This window comes from Lynx canadensis, chromosome D4 (assembly GCF_007474595.2).
Source record: "Lynx canadensis isolate LIC74 chromosome D4, mLynCan4.pri.v2, whole genome shotgun sequence".
In the NCBI taxonomy this organism is placed as follows: domain Eukaryota; kingdom Metazoa; phylum Chordata; class Mammalia; order Carnivora; family Felidae; genus Lynx; species Lynx canadensis.
This window is the reverse complement of record NC_044315.2, coordinates 2,935,499-2,950,993: the sequence shown is the minus strand read 5'-3', so window position 1 is coordinate 2,950,993 and position 15,495 is coordinate 2,935,499. Positions and strand designations below refer to the sequence as shown.

Below are 15,495 nucleotides of genomic sequence, written 5' to 3'. Positions count from 1 at the left end.
CTCTGAAAACTATACAACCCCAGTAGAAGAAACTGAACATAACACACACAAATGGAAAGATATTCCATGCTCATGGGTGGGGAGAACAAATATCGTTAAGATGTGCATACTACCCAAAGCAATCTACAGATTTAATGCAACCCCTATCAAAACATCGAAGCATTTTTCACAGAACTAGAATAACCCTAAAATCTGTATGGAACAACAGAAGACCCCGAAGAGCCAAAGCAATCTTAAGGAGAATCAAACTGGAGGTATCATAATCCCAGACTTCAAGCTCTACCACAAAACTGTAGTAATCGAACCAGCACAAAAACGGACACACAGATCAATGGAACAGAATAAAGAAGCTAGAAATAAACCCACAATTGTATGGCTCACGGACCTTCAACAGTGGAGACAAGAATATATAATGGGAAAAAGTCTCTTCAACAAATGGTGCTGGGAAAACTGGACAGTTACACGCAAAGTAATGAAACAACTGCTTTCTTACACCATACACAGAAACAAGTTGAAAATTGATTAAAGACCTAAATTCGAGACCTGAAACCATAAAAATCCCAGAAGAGAGCATAGGCACTAATTTCTCTGACACTGGCTGTAGCAGAATTTTTCTCGGTATGTCTCCTGAGATAAGGGAAATACAAACAAAACTACTGAGACTTTATCAAAATAAAAAGCTTCTGCCCAGTGAAGGAAGCAATCAAACTTAAAGACAACCTTCTGAATGGGAGAAGTTACATGCAAATGACATAGGCAATAAAGGATTAGTATCCAAAATACATAAATAACTTACACAACACCAAAAAAAAAAAAAAAAAAAAAACCCAAAACAAAAAAAACCCAAAAGGAGTGCCTGGATGGCTCAGTTGGTTGAGTGTCCAACTTCGGCTCAGGTCATGATCTCAGTCTGTGGGTTTGAGCACCACGTTGGGCTCTGTGCTAGTAGCTCAAAGCCTGGAGCCTGCTTTGGATTCTGTGCCTTCCTCTCTCTGTCTACCCCTCCCCTGCTCGTGCTCTGTCTCTAAAATAAATAAAAACATTAAAAAAATTTTTAATAAAAAAAAAAGACAAAAGACATGAACAGACACTTCTCCAAAGACGACATTCAGATGGCCAACAGGTGCATGAAAAGATGCTCAACATCACTAATCATCAGGCCTCTAAAAGCCCTCCCTTTGCTCCTGCCCTGTGCCTGCCGTCTACCCTGTTGCCAGCCAAGGCCACACCTCCTGTCTCTAAGAACCTGGGAGTACAATAAAACTGTGTTCTCCTGAGCCTCTCCTCTGTCTCCTCCTGTGGCCACACCTGACTCACCATCCCATTAAAAAATACAGAACAAGGGGCGCCTGGGTGGCGCAGTCGGTTAAGCGTCCGACTTCAGCCAGGTCACGATCTCACGGTCCGGGAGTTCGAGCCCCGCGTCGGGCTCTGGGCTGATGGCTCGGAGCCTGGAGCCTGTTTCCGATTCTGTGTCTCCCTCTCTCTCTGCCCCTCCCCCGTTCACGCTCTGTCTCTCTCTGTCCCAAAAATAAATAAACGTTGAAAAAAAAAAAATTAAAAAAAATTAAAAACACCTCAGGAAAATAAAAGGTAGAGTCAGAGATGCAACAAGACCGACACAGCGCTGACAAGTGCCGGAGCTGGGTAAGGGGCACGTGGCGGGAGGGTGCACCGCCTTCTCTCCCTTCCGTTACCCTCCATGATAAAAAGTGAAAAACAAGAACCAAACAAAAAATCCTACCGAGTGCTCCTTAAAAACAATCCCCCCCCCCCCCCAACAGTGATTCTGGTGCCCGTGACGCTCAGCCTGAGCCGTGCCCGGAGTCCGTGCCTCCTGCGCACTCCCCACTGGTGGTGCCACGGCAGGCGGTCCTAGGGACGCGGCACGAGGGAGGGACACTGGATGGGGGACATGCTGCCTACTGGTGCCTCGACCCCTGTACTTCGGCTGAATTAACTGCATTCAGATATTTCAGGGCTGTACGCTGGGCGTTTAGTAAACATCACCATGAAAGTAGCACACAACCATCCTCCTGCCGTAGCCACAAGAATGCGGTTCAGAAATGCTCAGTACGTACCACTCAGCGGCCCGTACAAAAACGATCCACAGGAGAGACAGCATTTCCAATTTTCAGCTTCAAAAATACGCCACCTGCACCCTCCACCGCCCCAAGAATGGCTGGAATGAAGACCGACGTGACCAAACGTCGGTGAGAACCAGAACTTTCACACGTCACCGGTGAGCGTAAAACACACACGAGCAGTACGGAAAACGGTCGGGGACGTTCACCGACGAAGTATATCCCTGCCACGTGGCCCAGCAATTCCACTCCCAAGAGAATCAGAACCAGATACTCAAGTACTGGTTCGTGAACATTCACAAGAGTATCATTCACACAGCCAAAAGGGGAAACCACCGGCATGTCCGTCGATGGGTAAGTGGCTACACCTGTGGCCACTGGACTACAGGCCAGCCACGAAAGCCAGTCAAATGCCCACAGGAACACGGACGAACCCCAAACATGTTTTGCTCCGTGAAAGCCGACCGACACGCAAGGTCACACAATCGCACCATTCCGTCTATCGAGCACGTCGGAACAGGCAAACGCACAGAGAAAATGCGAGCTGGTGGCTGCCAGGGGCTGGGGAAATGCAGGGCTGACTGGGTGGGGTCTCCCTCTGGCACGATGGAAACGTGGAACCAGAGAGACGAGGACCACACAACGCTGTGGATGAACTCCACGCCACCGAACTGTGTCCTTTAAAATGCGTACTTTCGTGGTACCTGAACATCACCTGAATGAAAAACAAATAGGAACGACAGACACACATACACAACGTGAGTAAATCTCAAAAACAAACACCCTGACGCACGAAAGAAGCCTTCCACGAAAGAGCACGTACCACCAAGTCCCTTCACGCGAAGCTCTCGGACAGGAAAAACGACTCTGTGGCAGACCTAGAATCCACACGGGGCTGCCTGGGGCAGCGGCAGGGACGGGCTGGGAGGGGCCGGAGGCAGCTCCCGAGGATGCTGACGGGAGTCTGGGTCCCACAGGTCTGCGTGTGCCAAAACCCTGCAGAGGGCCTACCCAGGATGTGCACACCGCACCATACGCGTGCTTCGCCTCCAAAGAGAAACGACCCATAAGCGGAGACTGAGCTCTAGGTGATGACGTGCACGCCCCCACAGGCGGGGGCAACGTCGGCAATGTGCAACTTGGAAATACAGCAAAAAAACAAAACAAAAACAACACAAAAAAAATGATGGGCGGACGGGCCAGGGTCCGCTGGGGTCCCTTTCTTAAAGGGCCAGAGTAGACATTTCAGGCCCCTGAGCATCCGAGTGTTGCAATACTTAACCGTCACTTCTAAAGTCATCACTTTAAGTAACTTGTAAAAATCTAGTCTCTTAACCATTCCGAAACGCACAACCCGGGGCATCAATCACGCACAGTGTTGAGCGACCATCATCGCTCCCCATTCCCCAAGGATGTTCGTGCCCCCACGGAAAGTCTGTCCCCGCTCAACAGGAAGTCCACATACCCTCAACCCCCACGACCCTCTAATCCACTCTCTGCGTCTTTGTCTACTCCGGATACTTCCTGTACCACGTGCCCTTCGGAGGCTGGCTCGTTTCGTCAGCACACCGTTGTCACGTCCACCCACGTGGGCGCGGGTGGCAGGGCCGCCTTCCTTGCCAAGGCTGAGGAGCGGCCACCGGACGCCTGGACCCCGCTCAGTAGCCGTCTGCGCGGGTACACACCCGGGGCGTGGGGGCTTCCGCCTTTAACTGTGGTGATAAAGCCGCTACGAACACCGGCTTGCACGCGTCCCAGTCCGTTTTCAACTCTTCCGGGGGCACAGAGGAATGGAATTGCCGGGCACGTGACAACCTCCACTTAGCGTTCTGAGGAGCTGCCAGCCGGCTTCCAAGTCAGTCTCGGCATCTCACGTCCCCGGGAGCCCCCCATCTCTCGACCTCCCCGCCAACGCCTGCTACTTCCCGCGTCTGACTGCGGCGACCACAGCAGGTGTGAGGAGCCAGCTCGCTGAGGCGCTCGCTTGCATTTGTGCGGTGACTGATCCTTGGAGCATCTTTTCACGGGTTCCTGGTCCGGTGTGGATCTTCTTGCGGAGCGAGTCAACGCCTCTGCCTGTTTTTCAGCAGGTGTTTATCGCTGAGTTGTAGAAAGAGTTCGTAGATCTTTGGACATCAAACGCTCATCAGATATGTGACTTGCAAACATGGTCTCACATCCTGCAAGTAAATTATCTTTCCACTTTCTTGAAAATATCCTCTGGTACGCAGAAGTCCTCGGTTGGTTTTTATTTACGTGGTCCTGTTCACTGTCTAATTACGAGTCACGAAACTGACTTTTCTTTTCTTCCAGCATTTTTACGGGTTTAGTTCGCACACTTAGGTCACTGCCCCATTTTGAGGAAAGTGATGTATATGGCATGAGGCAGAAGCCCAGTTTTCTGTGGTGTGTAGAAATCCAGCTGTCCCAGCACCATCTTTAAAAGTGTTCCCTGTTCTTTTAATGAACATATTTGGCTAAAGATTCACCACCCATAGATATGTGGGTTTATCTCTGGACTCTCGATCCATCCTGCTGGTTATCTTTCTCCTTATCCCACTACCATGCACTCTGGATTCTACAGAAATACCTCTGATTACAAGATACAACAGTCACAGGGCAGTCGGGATGCAAAAACCCTTACCCGAGAACACCACCGGCTTGGAGGACGCTCTTGCGCTCTGGGCGTGCTGCTTCTTTTCCAAGGCTGCCAGCATCCCCCCCAAATCCAGCTGTACTGGAACCTGGCTCTTCTTTCCACTGTTTTTAAAATTATTCTAAGGAATTAAAAAATCAGAAGTTTATTTAGAATACTACTTCTCACAACCCTTTACTTTGTGACAATCCTCTACAAGATAAAATGAAACAGATTCATAGAGACCGTAAAAATCTTCTAAAAATTAAAGAAATCCCAGACGATGCCACATTATCTTTTTTTTTTAATGTTTATTTTTTGAGAAAGAGACAGAGTATGAGCTGAGGGGAGCAGAGAGAGAGGGAGGCAGAAGATCCCAAGCAGGCTCCAGGCTCTGAGCTGTCAGCACAGAGCCCGACACGGGGCTCGAACTCACAAACCGTGAGATCATGACCTGAGTCGAAGTCGGATGCTTAACCGACTGAGCCACCCAGGGGCCCCCCACGTTATCTTTCAGTATTACTGCCACGGTTGTTTATTTCCTCCTCCTCCTCTTAGAGCCCTGGGTTTATAATTAAACCAGCAACACATCAGTCTACGGCTACACTGTGAATAAGAGTGCATACTTATGGATAAAAAACCAAGACCTGTAGGAAGTCTGGCAACAAAAGTTTGTGTGAGGCTAAGTGACTGGTGTCACTGACTCACCCATCCAGTCTGCAACTGCCCAGGTGACTCAACTGAATGCCGTGAAGTCATGGGGAGAGGATTCAAAATACACACAGCAGGTAAGTATTAAATTTAGGCACAGAGTGGGATATACTCAGCAAATGTAAGCTCTGTCTGGAAGACTGCTGCATGCATGCACTCCAGCACCCCCACTGCTGCCCTCCTGCCTGGACGAGGGCCCATGTCAGGGGCGAACACAAAGGGCCCCATAGACCTGCTACAGAGACCTCCGCAGGCAGGGATGGAAGGTGACCCAGTTATGACACGGGAATCCCGTTAATTTGCACACGGGCTGAGAATTTTACTTCTCGCAAATGTGAAATTATTCCACCTCAAAAGGCGAAAGGACAACGAAGATGCTGGAGACGAGAGAAGACACCGGCCACGTGCAACCTCTCCATCTAGGTGGCGAATCCCAAGTTCAGCCCTGAATCCACCGGGGGGGGGGGGGGGGGCGGGGGTTCAAGGGGACCCAGCTCTTCACTTTGTATGAATCTTAGAGGCTCTCTTATTTTGGTTCCGTTAGACACTGCTGCCTCACAAAGGAATTCTTGTCCCCCCGTACCAGCAGCCTGTGCCCCTCCTTTCTGACACAGCAGTGGCAGTCAGTGACCAAGTCTCGGTACAAAGATGACAAAACATTTGAGCTTAGAGCACGTTTATGTCAACATGCTGGATGTGATTCTCCAATGAAGGAATGAATCACAACAAACCACCTGTCTTGGTACATAAAGAAATCTGGAAAATAAGGTTTAGCCGAGCAAGAAAAGTTCAGCCTGGAGCGGTGACGGGTTCGACCGGAACATTACCTGTGGCTGCTGTCTGGATTGAAGTCGCGGAGATGCCCCTCGGTCCCTGCGCTCAGACGCGGCAGCCAGGCTGGGAAAGTCCTCGGCGTCCTGAGCAAACCACACACCCTTTAGCCATCCGCGGAACACGAGGAGCAAGTGTGCCTAGGTGCAAGCCTTTCCTTGCTCACGTCCTTCCGTCTGCAACGAGCCCCACACAAGTCCTCAAGGGCACCCACACCAGCCCCACACTGTCTGACTCTTAGATTTACGGAGCAATGTTGTAAACCCCCCCCGCCCCGCCCCAGAGGGCAGCGAGCAGGGTCCTGAGGACATGGGGGCCCCTGACCCCCTGGGCATAGGCTGCAAGCGTGTTGGTCAGTCTAGACTCAGGAGACAGAACCTCCCTGTCTCGTGTGCTGACCCCAAGCTAGAAAATAGGGCAGGGGGCCTCTAACGACGACGTTCCCGCCATTTAAAAGCATCTTGCGTGCTTCTGTTAACATCTCAGCTGAGTCGCAGAAGTTATGTGGGAAACGAGGGCACAAACACACGAGCTCCTCGTTGGCACAAACCAATGCTCTATAGGGTCGTAGGTCTTCAAACGTGCGACCCCAAAGTCCTCGGGGGGGATGTTCCAGGAGCCCCAGGAGCCTCTAAGTATGCAGGAAAGTGTCAGGTCTGGCCCTATGCTGGATGCTGAGACACACTTCTGCCAGCGCCAGGAGCCAGGCCACTGAGTCCGGAACTGAGTCAGAAGCCAGCACGACTCCGTGCAGGACACGGGCTTTCTTGGGGCGCCACAGGAAAAGAATTTACAGAGCAACGCTGGAAGTTGGATGTAACTCCCTCGGCCAGGGCCCCCGATGGAGTTAGGGCACTCTAACTTTCTCTCCAGAGTAAAGCACACGAGAGTAACACTGCTGGATAGAAAAGCAGACCCCACAAAAGCCAGCAGGTCAAGGCAAGGGAAGACCAGGTGAACGAGATACTGAGGGTAAACGTGAGCCCCACGGTACACACGCTACCAGACCCCAGGCAGCAGTCCGTGTCTAGACCGCTCGCGCACTCTCGCGCTCGCTGGGCGCCCGTGCCAACTCGGGGACCACGCCGGGCCACCACAGTGAAGGAGAAGGGGGACAACTATTTTCTGTAGCACTGGGCAAAGACTATTAAAGAAAATAATGGAGACTTTCCCTTCGGAAGCCAGCACGAACCCACGTTTCTATCACAACAGACCCACTGTTACGTCATACGAGGTGAGTCATAAATATAAATGTACTTCAATCCTTGGCGGCTCTTGAATGGTCAAAACTTCGTATTTCGATTTAGACTTTTCTTTCTTTTTCTTATGCTTTCTTGAGGCTTCATTTTGCTCAGGATCGCCACCTTGTGACGCTTTGGACTAGAACAAAAAACAGCAAAAATCATGGGTTTTTAAGACATTCACTAGCGTGCTCACTCCCATGAGTCAGCAAACTTGAGATATCAGGTTGTACGACCACAGGGCAGCTCTGCTCCGAGTTTGGCTCCTCGTCCCTATTTTCCAGAGAGCCAGCGTTCAGCAGAGTAATCGAGGAAAAGAAGTCTGCTGAAATAGTTGTCACAGCTGGTTATTTTTAAACTGGTAGACGTGGACAAACCTACTTTTGAGCCAAAGAAGATGAATGTCTCTAATACCGACTCAAAGTCTTTTCAAACACTCGCGTGCCCCTTCCGGCACCAGGGCCCGGTGGTCCCTAAACTACACATCGGAACCCCCTGGGGAGCCTCCAGATGGGACAACTGCCTAGGCCCATCCCACACCGGCTGATGTGACGCCACTGTTCCCATGCCCCCTCAGTCCCTTGGCCTTTCTTCAATCAGGTCAAATGCACCTTGCCTCAGGGCCTTTGCACTCGCGCCCACACGTGGATGTAGGCTAGGACTGCACCGTCACTCCAGCTCAAGAGCAATGGCATCTCCTCGGAGCCTCTCCCTCTTCTTCCCCTCCGAGGCACTAACAGTACCTGTCTGCACAGCGCCGGACTGTCAGGACAGAAGCGCTAACAGAGCAGGGGCTCCAACAGAGCATCTGGGGTCCTGCTTCATCCCCAGCGGGGACTTGGCCTCCAGTGGTACTGAGAAGAAGGTTTACCTACTGACCCACGGGACCTGTCCATGGAATCTTGTTAGTGAACAAGGCAACTGTGAAGGATGATGTGTACAGAATGACCCCATTTTTGTCTAAAAGAAAAAAACCTCAAAGAGCAAAACAAAAAAATCTCTATTTGTTGATGCTCTGGGGACCGTGAGGTAGCTCACATACCAGGCTGTTGACACAGGCTTCCCTGGGAGGGAACAACAAAGGAAGGAGAAGATGACCTTGTTCACAAGCAGGTCTTTGTGGTATTACGTTCTGATGTAACATTATCTTGGTAATAAAAATTCACAGCAGAAGGCTTCAGAGGGAAAAACCACTGTGACCCCGTTATCTCGGTTACACACGAGACCACGCCCTCTGGGTTATCAGACCACAGGCAATCCCAATTTTCTCGTCTCTGGCTTAGAACGCTTCTAAAACTTTCCTTGTGCCTATAATCAAAATAGAATTTTAAAAGAGATTCTGCGAAAACAAAACCTCTCCACTCTAAGAATTTAACTGAGCGCCAGGAAAACTGGTTCGGATGGCGAGACGGCAGCAGAGGGGAAGCAGCAGCCAGAGGCCCACGCGCCCCATCCTGCGGCCTGTGCCCACGCGCCCCGAGCTGGCGGCACCGAGTGCAGAGGGGACTCGGCCGCTCCGCTGGAGTCCTGCACACGGTTCACAGAGCCGTGAGGGCAGGCACACAGGTGTGACCTCACCGTACCTGTCGCCAGCACACCTTCTCTCCCTCAAACTGACCGTCAACGCACAGCTCCCGTTTGCGGGGGACAGTCTGTGACACTAGGGGTATGAGAGAGTATCCTCGCCCTCCAAAAGACGGGACATCATTGCACTAAATAAATACGGCCACGTTACAACCTGAAATAACGTACCAGTACACAATGAGATTCGAGAACAAAATCTAGACCCATAAAAAAGGCTCTTTAAGAAATGAAACGAAGGGACCAAAAAGATGACCGCTTCAAATTAGAGAGGAGAGAGAAACGTGGATTCTGAAATGCTATCTCACAACAAGAAAGCTGCAGTTAGCCAAGCGTCACTGACACGCAGCTGATCCCACAGCGTGGAACTCAACTGTTTTACTGTTGAGTAAACAGGGAGAGCAGCTGGAATTCAACAGACGAAGGACGAGGGGCGAAAGAGCAAGCCTTTACACGCCAGAGCGTTAAGCTTCTGCCGGCGTCTCTCCCTCAGAGACTTCACGACGGCTCACGGCCACGGACACCACGGGTCTGAAACGGACAGGGCCCCTCCCTCTAAAAGCTCCCGCTCGTGTTCCCGGACTGGGGTTCGACTTTCTCTCAAGGTGCAAGTGGGACCAAGTCAGATCAGGACTACCGTATAGAATGGGACACTCCCCTAGGAACTGAGAAGAGATGACGAGACTACCCGGTCAGTGGCAGAGAAGACCAACATAACCCAAGTGGGACACATACCTTTTTAGTAGGGTGGACGTGTTTCTCTTTGCAGGAAGGGTCCGCAGAGAAAACTTCAGAGGGTGACATACTAGCGCTTTTGGGGTCTGCTGATGAAGCAACCGTCTTTAGGTTTATCATGGAAGTAACGTTTTTAGGGGCCGGTGGCCGTTCTGTAGATAATGTCTGCCGAACAACATAACCCATTGGTGTCCAAGATAACTCTGCTCAAAGATAACCAAAATCGTTGAACAATCTCAACAGTAAAATAAAAAGACTCAGAAACTGCAAACACGTCATCATGTGAGGCGACTACTCAGGCGTAATTACACTCAGACTAGAGCTCTAAACCTTCTCCCGGAGACGACCGTACTCACTAAGCTCTCTTCCTGGAGCGGGCTGAATTCACTTGTGAGCCTAGGTGCTCTGCCCGGAAACCGGATTTCCAACTTGGGGGTGCAGGTGGGGACACAAACTGTAGTTCTGATTAAAAACTACTCCACGGTTAAGTCCATACGGTAAACACACGAGATCAACGAGGCAAAGAGGAAATCTTGGCCCTGACCTCGAAATGGACCTTTAACACCACAGATCAAAGATCACGGATCTGAGCCGGGATTTCTTGCTTTTTAGGTCTCAGGCCTAAGTACTGCAATGCCGCTCCTCAGGTGCCCACCAGACTCTGTGCGGGCACAACAGGCCCCAGGCAGGCCGTGGCGCCCCCCCCCCCCCCCCCCCCGCCCCGAGGACGCCAGACTGAGCCGCACACCATCCGAGTCACCTCTTAGTGAAAGCCATTACTGAACCACACACGTCCCAGATGTGAGAAACGTAAAAACATCTTCGGTCAGGACAAGCTCCTTAGACAAACCGAAGGCAGAATTACTGAACTCTTCGTGAATGTCACTTCTGGGACAGGCCGACAGCTCTCAGTGGGGTCTGAGGCTCCCAACATCCCGGCAGGGCCCGCGGGGTCAGAACCGACGCCCCGACACACACAGCGGCCCCGTGCCTCCCCGCGCGCTCTCCTCCGGGCCACGGCCGGGCTTCTGGACAGCCGGGAGCTGGCTCGGCCCGCCCGACGGCCCGACGTGGAGGCCGAGCCGCGGGGAGCCGGTGGTCGGTGGAGAGCTGCGCAAGTGCAGAACGAGACTGCTCTCCTCATTGTGGGGTTTTCATCTTGAAAATGTTATTTTTCACAAAAACACGCTGTTAACAGGTACCGGGGGACCGGGGTTACTTGTAAGGGAATGACTATTTTGAACCGAGAATACTGCCGATCCGGACAGCGGGCACACACACAGCAGCTCCCCGGGGCTGGAGGGGTCGTAAGGGGTCCTGGAGCCAGAACCTCGGAGAACCACCAGGGCAGGTGATCGTTCAGGAAGCAGGTGTTCCTGAGTCCATATAACATCTCACTTCATCGGACACGCTGGAGGCATCTCTCTAGAATTCTCTGCTCCCGCTTCACAGCCCCGCGCGCAGACGCGGGGGGCTTGGGGCTGGCGTCCGCCTCCCGCCCCCACGAGGTCTCCGGGACGGCGTCCGAAGGGGCCCCGGCAGCCGAGGCCCAGCACCCGACGGAGGCCGCGGCCGCTCTTACCTCTGGCGCACGAGGAGGGCCCGGCCGCGGTGCCGGCGGCCACGGACTCGGCCGCGCTCGGGCTTCTCGCCGCTCCTTCACCCTAAAAGGCAAACCGGCATTTTCCTGCTGTTGCAAAGTGAAAGCAATCGCTTCATTTCTAAATAACGGCGTCCCTTGCCGTTCTTAAAATCTGCAAGATACGCGCGAATGAAAAATTCCAGATAAGTGAGGCGCCTGGGTGGCTCGGTTAGGCATCCGACTCTTGGTTTTCGGCTCAGGCCACGATCTTACGGTTTGTGAGTTCGAGCCCTGCATCCGGCTCCGCGCTGACAGTGCTGAGCCTGCTCGGGATTCTCTCTTCCTCTCTCTCTCTGCCCCTTCCGCACTCTCACGCTCAGTCTCTCTCAAAATGAATAAACTTAAAATGCCTTTTTTTTTTTTTTTTTTTTTTACAAATCCAAATAAATAATAAGTGCGAAATGCCAAACCTCACTCCTGTCAGGAGAAGCCGCCCGCCGAGCTCAGCTGAGCCCCCAGAGCTCCCTTCGCTGCCAGGCGACAAACACCTGTGCGTTGCTTTTACGTGCACCCAGTAAGGGGATCGCAGCACACGTACCACACCCCTTGTAAAAGATCAGTGTGACACGACTTCCGCGCCAGCACACAAGTGCTCACACCGCCTGCGGCCGGGGGCCTCCGAGAGAAGGCGGGAGCCACGGTTCCCCACACCCAAAGTCCACCCGAAGGTCCAGAGACAACCCATGTACGTCTTGTAACCCACACACCCTTCTGTAAAGCCAAAAAGGGCCACACACAGAGCACGAGGCGGCAGACGACACGGGGGCAGGTGGGCACACGAAGACTGCCAGGTGACAGGCAGTGCTCAAGGCAAAAGGTAAGTGACACATTCAAATCTGAATGGATTTAAAATAAATTCTAAAGCTCATATCCTTCAAGAATTTTCCCACTTTGCCATTTCATTAAATCTGAGCCCAGTAATAAAAAATGAAATTACTTAAACACAACCTGTTCTTGTAATAAATATAACTTACACGCTCACCGAGGCCAATGAAACACCAGAAACAGCTTTCAAGAACAATCACGTAAATTACACATATCAATAAAGATTCAGCACCACCGGTTTTCACAAAATACTTACGACAAGGAAAAATGCCCAAAGTTTTAAAAACTCAAACATGGGTGCCTGGGTGGCTCACTTAAGAATCCGACTCGTGATTTTGGCTCAGGTCATGATCTGTTTGTGAGTTCAAGCCCCGAGTTGGGCTCTGAGCGGAGTCTGCTTGGGATTCTCTCTCTCTGCCCTTCCCCTGATCTTTCAAGTTGAGGGGAACCCCCTTAGTTCCCACAACGTTCCATTAAAAAAAGATTTAAATGCTTAACACAGTTTTCTCTTGTACAACTTCAGACAAATACAGATGTTGAGCAACCTGATAGTTGGGGTGCTCACCCCTGGAGTTCAGTTAAAAATCCACATGTTAACTCTGGACTCCCCCCAAAACTTAATTAGTAATAGCCTACTATTGACCGGAAGCATTATTATCGACCACATGAAGGGTTAACACGCACATCCCACATTAGGCTGTATTCTTATGACGAAAAGAGCTGGAGACAAGAGAACATTTTAGAGAATTACAACGAAAAGAAAATATGTTTACAGTACTGTACTGATTTTACCAGGAAAGAAAAAAAAAAAAGAAAACTCCACAACTAAGTGGAGTTCAAACCTGTGTTGTTCAAGGTCAGCTGTTTTTTTCTTGTGTTTAAAGATCTACTACTAAGGAAAATCTTCCTTCTAGAAGGAAAAATTTTAAACTCCACATGTAATTTGAGTGTGAACACGTCACAAGGCCATGAGTCTGTAAATGTCCTGACACAGCACGTGTGCCTCACTTCGTCCAGATCCGCAGTGCTCAAGCAGGAGCAGGTGACCACGGCAGAACGTGTCAGACCCTACCCGCTGCGGCCCTCCTCGGAGTCCTGTCCCACTTCCCTAGAGTGCTCACGGGCTCGGATACGCACAGAGCAGCGGTGATGCAGACGGGGGCCCCTGGACGCTTGGCTACCACACACACCCAGCCGGGGCCACACCAAGCGGAGAGCCTTGTATATGAGGCGGCCAGCCGGCCCTCCCTGTCACGGCTGAGCCACCGGAAAGCGCCGCGGTGCGACAGGGACAGGGGCCACGTGGGGGAACAGTGGCTCTTCTGCCCGCCTCGGCACCCAAGAGCATATGAGGAGGCAGAATGCCTGCTCCGCTCAAGGGGAAAGTGGACGGGGGAGCCGCCCCCTTCCTGGTGTCCGTTCTCCTGGCCTTCCCGCCCTCCCACAACAGATATTTGTCACAAGCCGTCTTAGGGACTACTGACCTGATCATGTTTTTCCTGGAACCTGGATGAACTCAAACCGTGAGACCGAATGTGGAACACGGCATATTTTAAAGTCACTAAGCGGCAAACAAAACACACTTCCAGCCATCATTCTGCAGAGTCTGCGGACTCATCAGCGAGAGGTACGGGTCAAAGGCCAGAAAAAATCGGAAGCTACTCCCTGCAGTCCAAGATACTACTGTTTGACTACAACAACTTCTGTCGGTACCGCTAAGCGAACTGCCCAATGCCACGCTGGCGCAGATGCTCTCGAGGAGCCGTGTGGGCAGCAGGACGCTCACCAGAACCGAGCGCAGCTGCAGCAGCAGGCAGCAAACACAGAGTGGCTAATTAGGGGATTCTTCTAGAACAGCAGCTGCACTCAGGGCCGCAGCCCACACAGAAGGTCCTCTGGCGACCCGCACACCAAGACCCACCGCCCATGACAGCCACACGGGGGCGACGGGGGAAGAGGAATGGAACGGAGAGGAGGCCCCGCACTCACCTCTGCTGTCCCCGCGGCGGGTTCCCCCACCTCTCCCAGGAGAGAGAGGTCAGCTGAGGCGGAGCGCAGAGGCCCCCACCGGGGCTGCTTCCGTGTCTCTGCGATCTCCCTGTTCTCCGAACCCTGCAGTTCAGGAAAATCCATCCTGGTAAATTCAAACTCTGGTTTGGAGGCAGATGCACTTTTCTCGATGATTCTGGATTTCCTGTCCGTTCGTCTGTGATAACCATCTGTGTTTGCAGAATGAAAAGCAGGGTAAAGATGGAGGGGCCGTGCGCTGACCCGCACTCACGCTTCAACTGCACAGCAGGAAGTCTACTGTGGCTGACGCAGCGACGCGGCACCGTCCAAATGCCCTCGCTTTTGCTAGTGTTGCCAACCTGCGAGACGGTGGAAAACGGAAGGGACGGCAGGGGCCAGCTGCTCTGGCCGGGCCAACGGGCAGAAACAAGCAAAGCACACCGCCAACGTCGGGCGCAGTTCTAAAGCCAATGAACGAGTTCCCTCAATCTAATTATGCTGCATCTATAGAGTTCTGAAAATTTACAGGGAGGCCAACGATTTTCTTTTCAGTGTCAAATCTTCCACACTAGAGAGGAATTTTGAAACACAGCAAGTAAAATTAAACTTGGAACCTCTTTCCCGTTTTTCTCCTTCCAAAACCGATGAATCCTAATGTGGGCTGCGACATGACGAAGCCCCTGCATTTAATCATGAGACCAGAGTCATTACGGTTGACTGTTCAACTTCCCTTTCACGTTCCCATGTGCCAAATGGTTTTGGAGTAAAGTCAACACAAAGAGAAAAGTTTGTATACCAAGTAATGTAAATTACACATGTAAAGAAGTTGACCGTTCCCAGAAAATAAAGCTACTACAAAGGCTTTAACTCTTGGGATGCCCAGGTGGCTCCGTCAGTGGAGCATTCCAACTCTTGGTTTCAGCTCAGGTCATGATCTCACAGTTTGGGGAGTTCAAGCCCCGCATCGGACTCTGCGCTGGCAGCGTGGAGCCTGCTTGGGATTCTCTCTCTGTTCCTCCCTTCTTCCCTCCCTCTCTCTCTCAGCCCTTCCCCTACTCATGCTGTCTCTTTCTCAAAATAAACTTAAAAAAAAAAAAAGACTCTGACTCTATATAAATAAGCCATTAAACTGCACTAGTACATGATTTACAGGAAAAAGCACCACGCAGAATCGCTAACTTTCGGCCACAGCCTGGAACA

General features: G+C 51.6%; 1 protein-coding gene across 1 annotated transcript in view; it reads right to left on the bottom strand.

Moving 5' to 3' along the window:
* Positions 1-15,495, bottom strand: part of SECISBP2 (SECIS binding protein 2) — a 40,509-nt gene that overhangs the window by 18,186 nt on the left and 6,828 nt on the right. Inside the window, exons 5-10 of the mRNA XM_030292688.1 lie at positions 14,275-14,504; positions 11,401-11,482; positions 9,819-10,021; positions 7,519-7,641; positions 6,258-6,347; positions 4,729-4,861 (exon numbers count right to left, since the gene is read on the bottom strand). Of these exons, the coding sequence (XP_030148548.1) occupies positions 4,729-4,861; positions 6,258-6,347; positions 7,519-7,641; positions 9,819-10,021; positions 11,401-11,482; positions 14,275-14,504 (861 nt within the window). The remainder of the gene's footprint in view (positions 1-4,728; positions 4,862-6,257; positions 6,348-7,518; positions 7,642-9,818; positions 10,022-11,400; positions 11,483-14,274; positions 14,505-15,495) is intronic.